This window comes from Eschrichtius robustus, chromosome 3 (assembly GCF_028021215.1).
Source record: "Eschrichtius robustus isolate mEscRob2 chromosome 3, mEscRob2.pri, whole genome shotgun sequence".
Classification (NCBI taxonomy): Eukaryota; Metazoa; Chordata; class Mammalia; order Artiodactyla; family Eschrichtiidae; genus Eschrichtius; species Eschrichtius robustus.
Genome location: NC_090826.1, coordinates 151278874 through 151293886, shown reverse-complemented (window position 1 = coordinate 151293886; position 15013 = coordinate 151278874). Strand labels below are relative to the sequence as shown.

Below are 15013 nucleotides of genomic sequence, written 5' to 3'. Positions count from 1 at the left end.
TCCTCTAAATGTTTGATAGAATTCACCTATGAAACCATCTGGTCATGGACTTTTGTTTGTTGGAAGATTTTTAATCACAGTTTCAATTTCATTACTTGTGATTGGTCTGTTCATATTTTCTATTTCTTCTTGGTTCAGTCTTGGAAGGTTGTACTTTTCTAAGAATTTGTCCATTTCCTCCAGGTTGTCCATTTTATTGGCATATAGTTGCTTGTAGTAGTCTCTTATGATCCTTTGTACTTTTGTGATGTCAGTTGTAACTTCTTTGTTCTAATTTCTAATTTTACTGATTTGAGTCCTCTCCCTTTTTTTCTTGATGAGTCTGGCTAAAGTTTTATCAATTTTGTTTATCTTCTCAAAGAATCAGCTTTTAATTTTATTGATCTTTGCTATTGTTTTCTTCATTTCTACTTCATTTATTTCTGCTCTGATCTTTATGAGTTACAGCATTCAATATTTTCAGGGATTAGAAACTCTGAAGTCTTACTAAAGTCCTAGGAGATACGTGAAAAGGGTGTTCCAGGCAAAGAATGAGCAAGTGCAAAGGTCCTGTGTCAGGAAAGAGCTTAGCTTCTTCTAGAGGTAGGAAGAAGGGACAGGAACAGTATGATTGAGGTGGGAGCTGAAATGGGTGGGACATGTGGGCAAGGGCCTGGTCTCAGACAGGGAGTGGTTTTAAACACTGGTTATGCAGGAGGATTCCCTGATTTTTTTTTTTTTAATTTCTGATGCCCAGGCCTGACCCCAAGAGCATTAACTGGTCTGAGGTGGGGTTGTGAAACTGGTATTTTTTAAAGTTCCTTGGATGATTCCAACTTGTAGCCAGGATGAAGAACCACTGACATGGGGCCTTATAGACAGTCAGAGAGACAGAAAAGTGAATGGTGAAGAATATGGGCCCTAGAATCAGACAATCTAGTTTTGAATCCCATTTCTGCCACTGACTAGCTGTGTGATCCAAAGCACATTACTTAAGCAAAATGGGGACAGTAGTTTACCCACTCTGTAGAGTTATTTGTAGGATTAACAAGCTAATACATACAACGGTCTTAGAAAGCATGTATTAAGGATGCAATGACTTCTAGCTTTGACTGCTCTATGTGAGCAATAATGGCAGCTTGGCCCAGGTTGAAGGCTCTGGAGGTGAAAAGACAGACTCAAATTATATATTTGGAAGTAGAACAAATGGGACTTGCTGACAATTGGCTGACAAAGATGAGGAAAAGAAGGGAATAAAGGATGGTTTCCATGTTTGGGACTTTAGCAATTGAAGTGGTAACATTTTACCAAGATTGGGAAGACAAGGAGAGGAACAAATTTTGAAGAAGAAAATCAGGAATTTAATTTTTATGTATTAAGTTAAAGACACTCTATTAAATATCCAAGAAGAAATACCTATTAGACAGCTTAATATGTAATCCTGGAGCTTAGGAGAGAGGAATAAATTTCAGAGTCATTAACATATAGTGCTGTGCTGTCCAATATGCTAGACATTAGCCACACTTATAAGGTTATTTAATTTAAATTTAGATTAATTAAAATTAAATAAAATTAAACATTCAATTTATTAGACACTTTAGTCACATTTCAAGTGCTCAACAGCCACAAGAAGCTAGTGGCTACCATCTTGGACAGTGCAGATACAGAACATTTCCATCATTGCAGAAAGTTCTATAGGAAAGCACTGAGTCTCAATCCATGGAACTATAGGAAATCATATATGAAGTGGTTCACAATTCTGGCTATACATTAGAATCACCCCAGGAATTCAGAATCAATTCGTCTTGGGAACTCCCAGGCAATGGTAGTTTTTAAAAGTTCCCAGGATGATTCTAAAGTGGAGCCAGAGCTGAGAACCACTGATCTAAGAAAATAATGTTGGTAGGGCCATAGGGTACCCCGATATTAAAGGCAGTGATTCTCAATCTTGGCTGAACACTGGAATCACCTTTAGAGCTTTAAATATTACTAATGCCTGGGTCCTGCTTGGAGAGATTTCTGATTTAATTGGTCTAGAGTGCAGCCTGGTTTTCAGAAATTTTAAAAGCTCCCATTTATTCTAATGGACATTCAAGGCTGAGAACCACTGATTGATAGAGGAGAAAGGTGTAACGAATACGAGCTAAGAAGAATAAAATAATGCAGTACGATGAAAAACAAGAGAGTTCAGTGTGCCGGAAGCAAAAAGAAAAAAAGTGTTTCTAGAAGGAAGAAATGGTTCTATCTGTTGAATACTAAAATTCAGTTCATTTAATAAGCATCCCATTGGATTTTGTTGGGGTGGTGCTAATGGGATCCAGATGGGAGTGGGTAAAAGAACGAATGGTTAATGAAGAAATAAATACAGTGATTGTAGACAACTGTTAATAAACAGTTTCAGTTATGAAGAGGAGCAAAGAATGCTGGCAGCAGCGGGATAGTGATTTGGGGTCATGGACTAGGTTTTTTAAGACACAGATATTAGAGTATGTTTGTATGCTGAGGGATACTATAATAAAGGAGAAAATGATTATTCAGGAAAGAGGAAGGATCTGGCAGGAAGTTGACTTCCTATCCAAAATCCCTACCCTCCTTCCTCCTTGCTTAAAGATCCCCAGTGTTTTTCAAGTCTTCAGGGCTGTTGTCCTTTCCCCAGTTCAAAGATTAGCCTTAGCCAGTGGTTCTCAAACTTTAGCATGTGTCAGAATGACCTACAGGACTTTTAAAAACACAGCTAGTCCTGCATCCAGAATTTCTGATTCAGTAGGTTTGGAGTAGGGCTCAAGAATCTGCTTTTCTCACAAGTTCTCAAGTAATGTTACTGCTCTGGTCCCAGGAAGAATCTTTGAGAACCACCGGTCCAAGTTCATGAAGGTTATCCTTTACTTCATAAGTAGTCTTAGGGATGGGCATTTAATGCAGTTCTGGCCAATGAAAGGAAGTCTCTAGGAAGATTCTAGGAAAGGTTTCTTTGCTGATAAAAGAAAAACAAAAAACAAAAAAAAGCAGTCTCTCTCCTTTCACTAGATGTTATCATATTGAATGCAATGCCTAGAACAGTGGCAGCTATCTTAGAAACATATGTGAGCCAGACTGTGGCAATCTCCACAAGATGCTGAAGATATCAGACTAGAAAGGTGGAAAGAACCAGGTTTTTTTTTTTTTAATAATGTTACACTACTGAATTAATCCTGGAAACCCTGTCTTGTGAAATAATATACTTGCCTTATTGTTAAATCATTTTGAATTAGATTCTTACTTGCAACCCAAAGCAACCTAAGTTTTGTGTAGATTCCCAAGACCTTAAATAGATGAATCAGGATGAGATGTAGGGGCACCTCTATATAGAAAGAACGGAGGATGCTTCCTCCCTGGTAACGTGACAGAAGGTAGAGAGTGTGGGTACTGATGCAGATAGATTTGGTGGTTGAAAAATGAAGTAGCTCCCAGCTGATTCCTTCTATCTTACCAGGGCAGGAGGTATCAGGGAAGAAGAGGATATAGCCTGTTTAAGAAGTGGGGAGAAAGTGTGGAAAAGTCTTTTTAAAGAATAATAAAAATAATTGCCTGGGAAAACATAAGTTATAGCTAACTGCTCATTTGAGATTTGTGATCTTAAATTTATAGAAAATAAGCAGTCAGCCTAGTTTGACAAATTTCTCCAATTTCTTGGGTGTAGATTGATATAGAGCAGATAGCTGACTCTACCACGGTTAAGTCTTTCTGGGTAAACATGAAAGAAACAGAGAAGGACAAGGAAGTACAAGGTGTCTTCAAAGAAGTGCTTATGAGGATGGACCATAGAATCAAAGCCAGATTCTCCTCATCCCAGGGAGTCTTCCCCAATCTTCATCAAGTTTTGATTGGGTTTTCTCCTGGCATCCCAGCAGGAGCTCCTAGCATACTGCTTGTATTAGTTGTCTATTATTGCATAGCAAATTACCACAAACTTAGTAGCTTAAAACAATATTCAATTATAAGCTTTCACTTCTGTAAGTCAGAAGTCTGGGCACAGCAGCTCAGGGTCTCCCAAGGTTAATATGCAGGGGGCTACATTCTCATCTGGAGCTCAGGGTCATCTTTCAAGTTGACGTAGTTGCAGGATAATTCAGTTCCTTATGGTTGTAGGATAGACATCTCATTTTCTCACTGGCTGATAGCTGGGAGCCACTCTGGGAGGCCACCCACATTTCTTGCCACATTGCCTCCTCCATCTTCAAAGCTAACAAGGGAGATTCTCCCTCACTTTGAATCTCTCTCACACTTTGAATTTCTTCTTCAGGAAAAGCCCAATTCCTTTTAAGGGCTCACATGATAGATCAGGTCCATCTGGATAATCTCCCTTTCTTAAAATTAGCTGTGCCATGTAACATAACCTAATCATGGGAGTGACTATCCAATCATATTCACAGGTCTTGGAGATTTTACAGGGCTTGTTCACCAGGGGAAGGAATCTTTGGGTCATCTTAGAATTCTGCCTACCACACTACAAAAGAGTCCTTTTAAATGGGAGAGAACAGACAAACCTGACAGAAGAATCCCAAATAATGTAGATACTCTCCCCTCCAGGAGGTGGAACATAACCCTCTGCCACCGAAATGTGAGCCATGCACAGAGACTTCCTTTTAACAAGTACACTGGGGAAACCTGACAATCACCACCTGGGCCTGAAGGTCAATGTCAACAGTGATAAGTCACATTGATGTCATGTACCCTTGATATGCTGTGATGGGAATGTCACCTTACCTTTGTGAACTTCCTCCCCCAAACCCATAACCCTAGTCTAGCCATGAGAAAAACATCAGACAAACCTAAATTGAAGGACATTCTACAAAATACCTGCCCAGTACTCTCAACACTGTCAAGGTCAATGGAAACAAGGAAAGTTTGAGGAACTCTCACAGTCTAGAGAAGCCTGAAGACATATAATGACTAAATGTATTGTGATATTCTCATGGGACCCTGGAACAGAAAAATGACATTAGGCAAAAACTAAGGAAATGTGAATAAAGTATTGGCTTTACTAAAAAAAAAAAAGAAAGAAAGAAAAAATGAAGGTAGGAAGGAAGGAAGGAAGAAAGAAAAAAAGAAAGAAAGAAAGAAAGAAAGAAAGAAAGAAAGAAAGAAAGAAAGAAAGAAAGAAAGAAAGAGAAAGAAAGAAAGAAAGAAAAGAAAAGAGTACTTTATCACAAGAGGGCTTCTGACCTAGATTCTGGATATGAAGGGAGAAAATCAGATTTTGTGATACATACCCCTAGAACTGAACTACTCTGGAAGCTGATTTAGGAAATAAGATCTGAAGTTGTGAAAAACCACAACAGTGTGGCTGGCACCTAGAGAGCAAAGGTTGAGGGAAATTACATATATAATGAAACTGGGAAAATAGACAAGGACAAGATCATGGGTGAGCTTACAAGCCATGCTAAGAATCTGGGACATAATCCAAAGGGCAATGTGGGGATACATTGAAGGGTTTTAAGGAAAAGAGTGACACGTTTTGCTTTTTTTTTTTTTTTTTTAAGATTGCACTGGATTGGACTGGACTGGACTGGATTGGATTGGGTGGGTCAAGACCCAAAGCAGAGAGATCAGCTATGAGACCTCAGTAATAGTCCAGGTGAGATGACAGGGGCTTTGACTAGGAGGATGGCAGAGGGGATAGAAAGCAAGTAAAATCAAGAGATACTTAAGAGGTAGAATGACAAGTCTTGGTAACTGTTTGCATATAAGAGGTGACAGAGAGAGAGGAGCAAAGGATGGTTCCCAGGCTTAGGATCTGAGCCACTAGGTAAACAGCAAAGCTTAGACTAAAAAAGATGACGGTGCAAGTTTATGGGGTAGAAATATTGAATTTGGCTTTAGACATGGTAAGTTTGATACCTGCAAGATATCCAAATGGAAATGTAGACTAGGCAGAGAGACACACAAGCCTAGAGCTCAGATTTGTATGTCATCTACATAGAGGCAGTAATGGAAGGCTTGGGAGTAAACTAAATTACCTAAAGAGAGTATGCAGAATAAGAAAAGAGGCTTCGGGACTTAGTCCTCAGAAATGCTGACATTTAGAGGTTAGATAAAAAGCAAAAGTGAGAAAAAGAACTAAGGAGTGTCCATAATAGGATAGCAGGAAAACTAAGAGAATCTGATATCATGGAAGCCAAGGAGAATGTATTTCTAGGAGTGGTCAACAGTTCCTAGGCATGGCATACGTCGTGATCATTTACAGAATTGTTCATTACCTGCCTCCTGCATACTACTTCCTCCTCATTTCCTGCCATTTCCCCAAACCCATCCTTTATGCTCTAACACCAATCTTGCCTAGCTTCCCTTGGACCATGTAATGTATTCTCATGCATCCTCCCCTTTTCATGTGAAGTCCTCTCTCATTCCTGAATCCCCAACCCTGAACCCCTCCTTTCCCTCCCAGAATCAGTGAACACTATCTATCCTTTAATACCCTAAGCTGCTCAGACATTATCCACTCTTAGGCCTTCTTTGACCACCTCCTCCCCAAAATGAATCAATACATGTCTCATTCTATTTGTTTACCTGGTATATAGTTCTATGATTGTGCTTATCCTAGTATTCAATATAGTCATAACTTATTTAATGTTTGTGTTCTCTACTTGACTATGAGCTACTTGAGGGCAAGGAGAACTTTGTATTCTGCTTTTTTCATAGCTATACATGACATAGTATCAGACACACAGCTGGCTTCAACAAAGGCTCTGGACCTTATTGCTGCCTATACCACCTAGGGAATGCAAATGTCTTGGGCTAGGATAAAGGACCACGGGAATTGCTGACATGCAGCAGGAGGCAAAGACAACTGAAGCATAACCAAAGAATAACTGAATCAACTGCTTCATTGGTGCCAGACCACTAAGCCCTTCACAGTGCCCTAGCTCAGGGTTCACCACACCCCTTAGCAGGTGTTAGCATCACCCTCACTTTACAGATGAGGAAATGGAGGCTAGAGAAGTTAAGTCACTTGTCCAAGGTCAGACCCTGGCAAGAGGAGCCAGGACTTGAAGGAACCCAAGTCTGTTTGACTCCAGAGCCCCATACTCTAAAGTCCAGCTAGCACTTGAGCTTGAAGGAAGTTCCTTGCACTGATTCAAACTTGTGAAGGACAGTACTGGGCTTGTGCTATGTGGGCAGCAGGGCGCCACTGCTCCCAGCCCATGCTGCCCGCTCCAGCAGCTAGTGGCTCTGCTTGGCCAGAAGCTGTGAGGGACAAAAGCAAAATGTCTGTGAAGGGTCTATCCCTTGGTATTGATTTGTCAAGGCCCTAGGGTCCCGGGAGCAGGTAGGAGGGATTCCGAAGAGTAAGCCAGTCGCTGCAATGTCAGACACTAAGTTGGGAATGGAAGTAAAAGGTGAGGGAGCCAGAGTGGAGGGGATCGAGCCAAGTTGCCAGGTCTTGGGCAATTTCAAGCCCAAGGCTCTGAGCCAAGCACAAGCCACTGTGCCTAAAATAACCTCCCAAGAGAGTCTTAACTGACCATTTTGTAATCACTATCCCAGTTCTGACTTTTAGGTCAATGTAATTAGCATTGATTGGACCCCTATTATACTTTAGCACCGCGAAAGGTACAAAGACCGGGTCTTCTGCAGAGACAGGGCAAGCGCACAGGACACAATGAGAGCGCTGTATAAAACAATACATAATGCAGTGCCAACCTGTGCGGTCCCAGCCACGAAGGCAGCTGGAATTCACAGAAAGGAAAGAGCAGAGTGTGCTGGCACAGGCAGTGGGGGCTCCTTGGAGCACATGACCTGAAAGGAGGAAGACAGAGTAGAAGAGAAGAGCTTTTCAGGTAGGAGGAAGAGGGGGAGCAAAGGTGAGCCGGCAGCAATGAGAAGGAATTGTTTCCTGGGCTGTGTGAAACCCATCTGTGGAACAAAGGATTCTTGTTGGAGAAGAATGGGATCTGAAGTTAGATGAGTAGGGAAGATCAGATGATAGAGGTCCTGGATCCAATAATATTGATCAAGTAAATTTAACATGCAGAATCCAAAAGTTCGTCACGTGGGCAATGAGAAATCATCCGGGCTTTGAAAAAGGCAATTAAGAATAAAAATTTAATTTTAGGAAGATTTATTTGGTGGTAGTGTTTGAGATGGATTAGAGACGAAAGGACTAAAGGCAAAAACAAAAAACAAAAAAAACTATCCAAAAACACCAAAACCAAAAACAAATAAACCCTGAATGCTTCTTGGGTATCCACTAAAAGTCTGACTGACTGCATGCAAACTTAATAAACATAGTCTATCCCCTGCCATTCCAAAGGGGAAGATATTCATTAATCCCATAGTTACCTATTAAGGACCTGTTATGTGCCAAGGATTATACTGGGTCCTGGGGATGCAGTGAAGAATAAAACAAAGCTCTGGCCCTCATAAAGGTTAGCCTCAGGTGGGTGTGGGAGACAACACAAAAGCAAACCAATAATTACATCAATGTAAAGCCAGGTACGAAGTGCTATGAAGGAAAATAAAGCAGGGCATTGGACAGGGAATGGTGTGATAAAGAGGTCAGGGAAGACCTCTGAAAGAAAATGTCACAATATTTCAAACCCAGAGAACAGGCAAAATGGAGATGCCACCGTTAGAAATAAGAATATCGAGAAGGTGACGCAGTTTGGAAGAGTACAGAGAAAGTGGGGAGTCTTGTTTCAAGTGCGGCAGGGTTGTGTTAAAAGCAGGATATCCACACAGAAATGTCAGGATACTAGAACTCTAATGTACAAGATCAGAGGAAGATAAAGGTTAGCCATGTAGATTTTAAAATCATCCATTGCTATTTCAGAGATAAGAACGTTCTCTCCAAAACTAATTTACATGAAATGAAAGTAACTCAAGGACTGAAAAAATTGGAGTATAAGATACACAAATAGTTTTATCATATCTCCTGTGCTGATCCCCAGCCTCCAGCCTCCTGGAACCTCAGGAATTGGGCAGTGACTTTGATAGGCAGCAAGCTAGTAACAAAATAATAATACTAACAATTGAGGCTCATACACAACCAACCATCCAAAAGATGTCTGTCCCCTGTTCCTTCAAACCCCTAAGCACGGTTGTTGGGATGGCTCTATCCCTCTTCTGTACTGGCTCCTTGGACCATATGTTGCCCCTTTGTGATTGCTTCTTCTGATAGTTCCGAATGTTTTAATGTTTGGGAGAAAGGGATTTGGCAAGCAAAATAAGCAAATTTTAAACTGACCACTCCTGCCTTCCTAGAAATGGCAGGAATTAACGTTGGGATAGACTCATAGGCTCCAGTTTGCCCGGAACGGTTCCAGTTTTGGCACTGTGAGTCCCGTATCTTGGAGAAACCCCTCAGCCCTAGGCAAAGTGGGATGGTTGGTCACCCTACAACTGGTATGACCTTGACTGCTATACCCTATGTCTGACCTGCATGATGCAACACAAGGCTTTACATCTCTAAAGAGACAACAGCGCAGTCAAATCACGTGCTTAGTTTCCCAAGCCTGAGCCAAACTGCTACCCTAGAAGCTGGGTTCTTTTTCCCACCCAGACAGACGAGCTGTGTCAGAAATTCCTAGGCATGTGGTGACCCTGGATTCCTCAGCCTTCTATTCCCACCATCTCACACTGAGCTCCAGCTACCACCTAAACAAGGAACACCAAATCCACCAGTGACCCCAATCCATGGCACTGGCCACCCTCTCTGCCCAGCCCTGGCCAGCAAGCTGGTAGGGCCTGGGGGCGGTGGTCAAAGTTGGATTATCAGAGGGGGAAAGAGGGGAACCCATCTGAGACGGTGACGTGCTGTACCACAGCAAATCACAAGAAAGGGGAACCCCAGATAAATTACAGTCTGCTGACGTTGGGAGACGTGCAGTTTGCGTCTTTGAGTTACAGAAATACTAGAATGCTCACTGAACAGTCCATTTCGGAGTTTGGGGTCCAAAGCTCCAAAGGGCTGACTCACCTTCAGAGCAGAAACCACGTGAAAGCCCTGGTATTAAGGTGTACAGCATACGCTCATTCAGAAGCCGTAGTATTTGAAACTCACACAGATCTTGGGAAAGCTCACAGATCATTTCCGCCGGTTATTAGAGGCTTCTCCAAAATTATAAGGAAGATTCGAAGAAAATGCCAAGACTGATATTCATCCCCCCTTATTACAGAATTTTCCTGCCTCACAAGGTGAAAAGAATAATAAGCAGGGGACACAAGCCTCCAGGAATCATCCCTATTTGGCCCTTTGTCACCTTGACTGCTTGTGTACATATTAAAATGTAGAATTTCAAATAAGCTTGTTAGGTATCCTTGCCCAATCTGCACACACAAATCCTACTAACTGAACTACTAATAGCCAAGGTGAAGCGTAGACGTAATTGTTGCCTTTTTAAACTTAATTGTCTAGGAAATTGCCTCAGACCCCAAAGAAAGAGTACTGTGAAAATTTCCAACGACCCAAATACGTGAGCCCTGCAACAGCCGTTTCCTGGTCCCTCCCCACAAGGCTCAGCCTGACTGACTTTGCTGTTGCAAGATTGCATCACTGACTTTTGCAATTTTCTGGCCAGTCCAATTTCCCCCTCCTCTCTTTGCCCTCTCCCTTTCTCTGCTTGAAGCGCTTTTAGCCCAATGTCTCTCCTTTCCCCTACTTGCTAACTAACTCTGGTGTATGGATAACCAAAGCTAAACCAGAACACCCGCCGCAACGGTGATGAAGTTTAATCCTAGTTGAAATCAACCCTACCCTCCTCATGCTTCCTAGAGTACTCTCTACTCTTTAGCTTCTTACCCAAGCTGCCTACTCTCACTCTTCTGCCCCTAAACTGTTTCTATGCTAAGTGGAGCTGGTACGGTGGCGTTGCCCCCCAGATCCAGGGAAGTGGCATATAATTATTGAGGAAAGTATGAAATATTTGCAGTTCAGACCAGCAGACAAACTTTTACCAACGGCCCCCCTTCCATGTTCACCTCTCCCTAGCTCCCAACTTCACTTCTCAAGTGGGAGTGGGGACAATTTGGATTTAATGGCAGTTCCCTGATACACAAAAGTACAGATACAAACACCTACAGGCACAGAGACTGACATCACACACACACACACACACACACACACACGCCCCCATCTGTGCATAAAGGGCACCCTTAATGAATAGTTATCTATCAAGTGACCCTAGAAATGCAAGCACCTATGAATAAAACCAGTCAGACCAGAAATAAACAGTATAAGCACAAACTGCATTATGCAGAGCCTGGAGACCCGTTCTGATCATTACCCGGATTCCTCCCCCTTGCCTTTTACCTCGGATCCCTATACGAGTGAGAAGACGACAAACCTCCTGAATAAAAACTAATGTTTCAGTTAGGTAGAACCCCAGGTGTCCTTATAAGGGGTCCTTCCAGACTGCCCCGGACGAGGGAAGCTGTGACCCACCCACACGATTAAGAAAGAGGTCAGAAATGGCCGTGGATACCTCCCTGGGCTCTGGGTGCTCACCCTTGTACATCCAGGCCCGCCCTCCCCCGCACCCCGGGCTCACACGGCCGGGGCGACGTGCACAGCTCGTGGCTGACTCCCCCAAGGTCCTTGCCCCGCTCCTCCCCCTCCCTCCTCTTCCCACCCCCTCCACTCTCTGGCCGGTGCAGCACGGGCCCCAGCCCAAGGAGCCCAGGAGGCGGGGCTCGGAGAAAAACATATAAGTGGCCCGGGGGCGCTGACCAGGTGTCAGTTGCGGAATCTCCATCCGGAAGACCCGCGGCTACCGAAGAAGGGGAGGAGGAGGAGGAGGCGGAGAAGGAGAAGGAGAACGCAGAGCCGCGGAAGCCACGCACACCGCGATCGCCGACCCGGCTTGCGCTGCCTGCTGCTCGCTCGACGCCCCTAGGTGAGCCCGGCGGGGAAGAGCGCGGCGGGGCGCGGGGTCCCGGGTGGGGTCCCGGGTGGGCTCCCCTCTCTGCAGGCCTACCCCGAGAGAGCCGAGTGAGGGAGGGCTGCTCGGGAAGATGCAAACGTCTTTCGGTGGCTAAAAACCCCCTTTTCTGCTCCGCTTCTCCCGCAGATCACTCCCACCCCGAGAGCCCGGAGCCGAGATGGAAACGGTCCAGGAGCTGATTCCTCTGGCCAAGGAGCTGATGGCGCAGAAGCCCAGCCGGAAGCTGGTGAGGCTGTACGTGCTGGGCGGCGTGCTGGCGCTCTTCGGCGCAGTGCTCGGCCTGATGGAGACCTTGTGCAGCCCCTTCACGGCCGCCGGCCGCCTGCGGGAGCGGGAGGCAGCGGTGGCCGAGCTGCAGGCCGCCCAGGAGCGAAAGGCCATCCGGGAGCGGGCCCTGCTGGAGAAAAGCAAGCAGCTGGAGGCCGTCCAGGGCTGCCGGGCCCAGACCAACCGGCTGCACGCCTCGTAGGAACCCTGGGGGCCGGCGGAGGGAGGGGGAGAGAGACACACAGAGAGAGGAGAGTGAGGCAGAGCGCGAAGGTCAGGCTCGAGTGGGCGTCTTGTGCTGTTTGGGCTTCTGAGAAGCTACTGACTTTAGAACTGAACTACCACGTGGATCCACCAAAAGGGGTTTGGGATTGAGTTTTGCTGCTGTGCAGCACTGCAGGATGACATGTCCAAAACATTCCAGCTATCTGACTGCATCCAGCATTTTGCACTAGGGTGAACGGAGGAGAAATGCTTTTTATATTATTATTGTTGTTATTGTTATTATTATTATTATTATTACAGTGACCACCATTTTGCATTTTGAAATAAAAAACGTTTTGTACTATATCTTAGCATCTGATTCCTGAGGGGCACGGTTTTCTGGGGTGGGCAGCAGGGAGGGCGGGCATTTTGGCGGAGGGGGGTCTTACGTGAGCCCAGTGGAGAGAGCAGTTTCCTGAAGGTCAGGCAACACTTGCTTCAGGGCTCTGGACTCATATTGATGTTACATGCTTATAAGTCTGTTGAGGATTTGTTTTTGCTTTGTGTTAGGAGTGGCAAGAGAGAAACTTTTCTAAGTCCCACCAGACTCAGCATTTTAAGATGAGAAGATAAATCAACTTCTGAGCTAGAGTAAGTGAATGAGAGATACTGATTAATTCTAGGGCACAAAGCCTATTTGCCATCTCACACCTGTGCACCAGAGGATCTCATGGTTGATACCTCTTTCTTCCTAACTGTATTTTAGTGGAGGGGCGTGGGGACAGTGAGAGGGAAGGAGGGATGGAGGGAGGGAGGGAGGGAGGGAGGAAACTAGCTAGCTGGTAGGAAAAGAGGGAAGGCAGTCTCCCAAGAACATTTAATTGGATGTCTAGCTCTACCAAGCCTTTCTCCTCACAAACTGAATCACAGTAAGAAGTTCTAGGTTAGGAGGGGAAAAGACCGGTTGTCACAGTCCTGAGTCATCTTCCTCCAGGGACAGAACTTGCTCTGTGGTAATAGCTAGTCCAGTGGCTCTATAGGGCTCAGCATAGGGAATTTTAAACAATGGCTCTTAAAGAAGTAGTTAGGGGCATAGGCCTGATGCCACTCCCCTAGTGATTTTAATACATCTCCTGCCCTAACCAGGTACAGACATTTCCCTCTCTCCATCCATGGCTATGCATTTTTGCCAAACATAGCAAGGCTCGTGCCATCGCCTCTGACCAGATTCTCTCTCCACCACCACCCTCTTCCCTCACACACACCCTTCCATTTTATTTCTGCCAACTCAAATCCTACCCAGTGTTCCTGGCCCTGATCAAGTGCCATCTCTGATATCTATTCTTATCACTCCAAACAAGAGAGCAGTCAGAACAGGGTGAGATTAATCAAGGGAAAAGACACGTATTTAAAGGAAAAGAAGAATATCAGTGGAACCACTGTTCTCGCAGTTTCCAAAATGGGAAACTTGACCTTATATTAAGGTGACATAACCTCACCTTAAATGTCCAAAAAACTTCTCAGGAATTCACCCCATCTTATTCTTCAGTTTTCCTTCCCAAGTGCCTCTCCTATTATGTCTATTATTCTTCCACCCATGAAGCCACCCTCTGGTCCAGCTGTCAGCATCTCAAACCACCTCCTGCACCTTCTAGCACATTCACTCCAAAACATCCACTGCCAGACTGGGGATTGTGACCTTCCGTCATCCTGCTGCTCCTCCCTCAAAAATGTCAGCGCCTGAGACTCCTGTCCAGATTTCCCAGTGTCTCCGTAATCTGCTTGCATCTCAGCCCTCCCACCTGATGTTCCGCATGAACCCAGGACCTTCCTAGTCCCTCTGGTCTTTCACACCTTTGTTCACATTACTCTTCCCACCTGAATGCCTGCCCACCCACAATCGCCACACCTTCTGAAGCCATAGACCTCAGATTCTCCAAGAGAAGGATGATTTCAAATATTCTGCCTCTTGTCAAACTGTATATCAAATCATGTACTCCAATTTTTGGTTTAGAAGGTAATGCCTATATTTTTTGGTTTGCCTACATGTAAAACTACATATATTTTACATATTTGCCTAAATATATAGGAAATGCCTATGTATTTTTAGTTTCGAAGGGTATGCCTTTTACCTATACACGTACAAACTCCCCAACCCAATCAAATCCAAGCTATCGAAATCTGTTCTGTCCTCACTGATCTTTTCACTTCTCTGAATTCCTACAGGACATTCAGTCTGGGTCTCATACTGGATCACGCAGTAATGGACTTTTTTGTCCCAGTTGTTTTATGGAGGTGACCATCTCTCTCAGAGTATAATCTTCTTGATGTCTTTCTCTTTAGTGTTGAAGGAAATTAACAAGTCCTAGGCAAATAGTAGATTCTTAATATATACTTGATTTCTCAATTAATCTACTTATAACTTTAGAGCAGTGGCTCTCAATGGGAAGGGGAGCAGTTTTGTCCTCCAGGAGACTTTGGAAAATGTCTGGAGACATTTCTGCTTCTCTGGTAGTGAAAGAGGGGCACTCCTGCTGGCATCTAATGGGTTGAAGCTAAGGATGCCATTAAATATCTCATAATGCACAGGGCTGCCACTCATAGTAAAGAATTCTCCAGTCCAAAATTTCAATATGGCTGAG

General features: G+C 44.2%; 2 protein-coding genes across 4 annotated transcripts in view; one reads left to right on the top strand and one right to left on the bottom strand.

Annotated features, from left to right (window-relative positions):
- The window catches only part of LAMB3 (laminin subunit beta 3), a 67533-nt gene extending 55417 nt beyond the window's left edge, over nucleotides 1–12116 (bottom strand). For all 3 annotated transcript variants that reach the window (XM_068541509.1, XM_068541510.1, XM_068541511.1), the window contains exon 1: nucleotides 11934–12116. The gene's annotated coding sequence lies outside the window, so the exon portion shown is untranslated. The remainder of the gene's footprint in view (nucleotides 1–11933) is intronic.
- Nucleotides 11677–12718, top strand: G0S2 (G0/G1 switch 2). Its single transcript, XM_068541512.1, has 2 exons — nucleotides 11677–11852; nucleotides 12027–12718. The coding sequence occupies exon 2, from the start codon at nucleotides 12058–12060 to the stop codon at nucleotides 12367–12369; it is 312 nt and encodes a 103-aa protein (XP_068397613.1). The 5' UTR covers nucleotides 11677–11852; nucleotides 12027–12057; the 3' UTR covers nucleotides 12370–12718.
- The last annotated feature ends 2295 nt before the right edge of the window (nucleotides 12719–15013 follow it).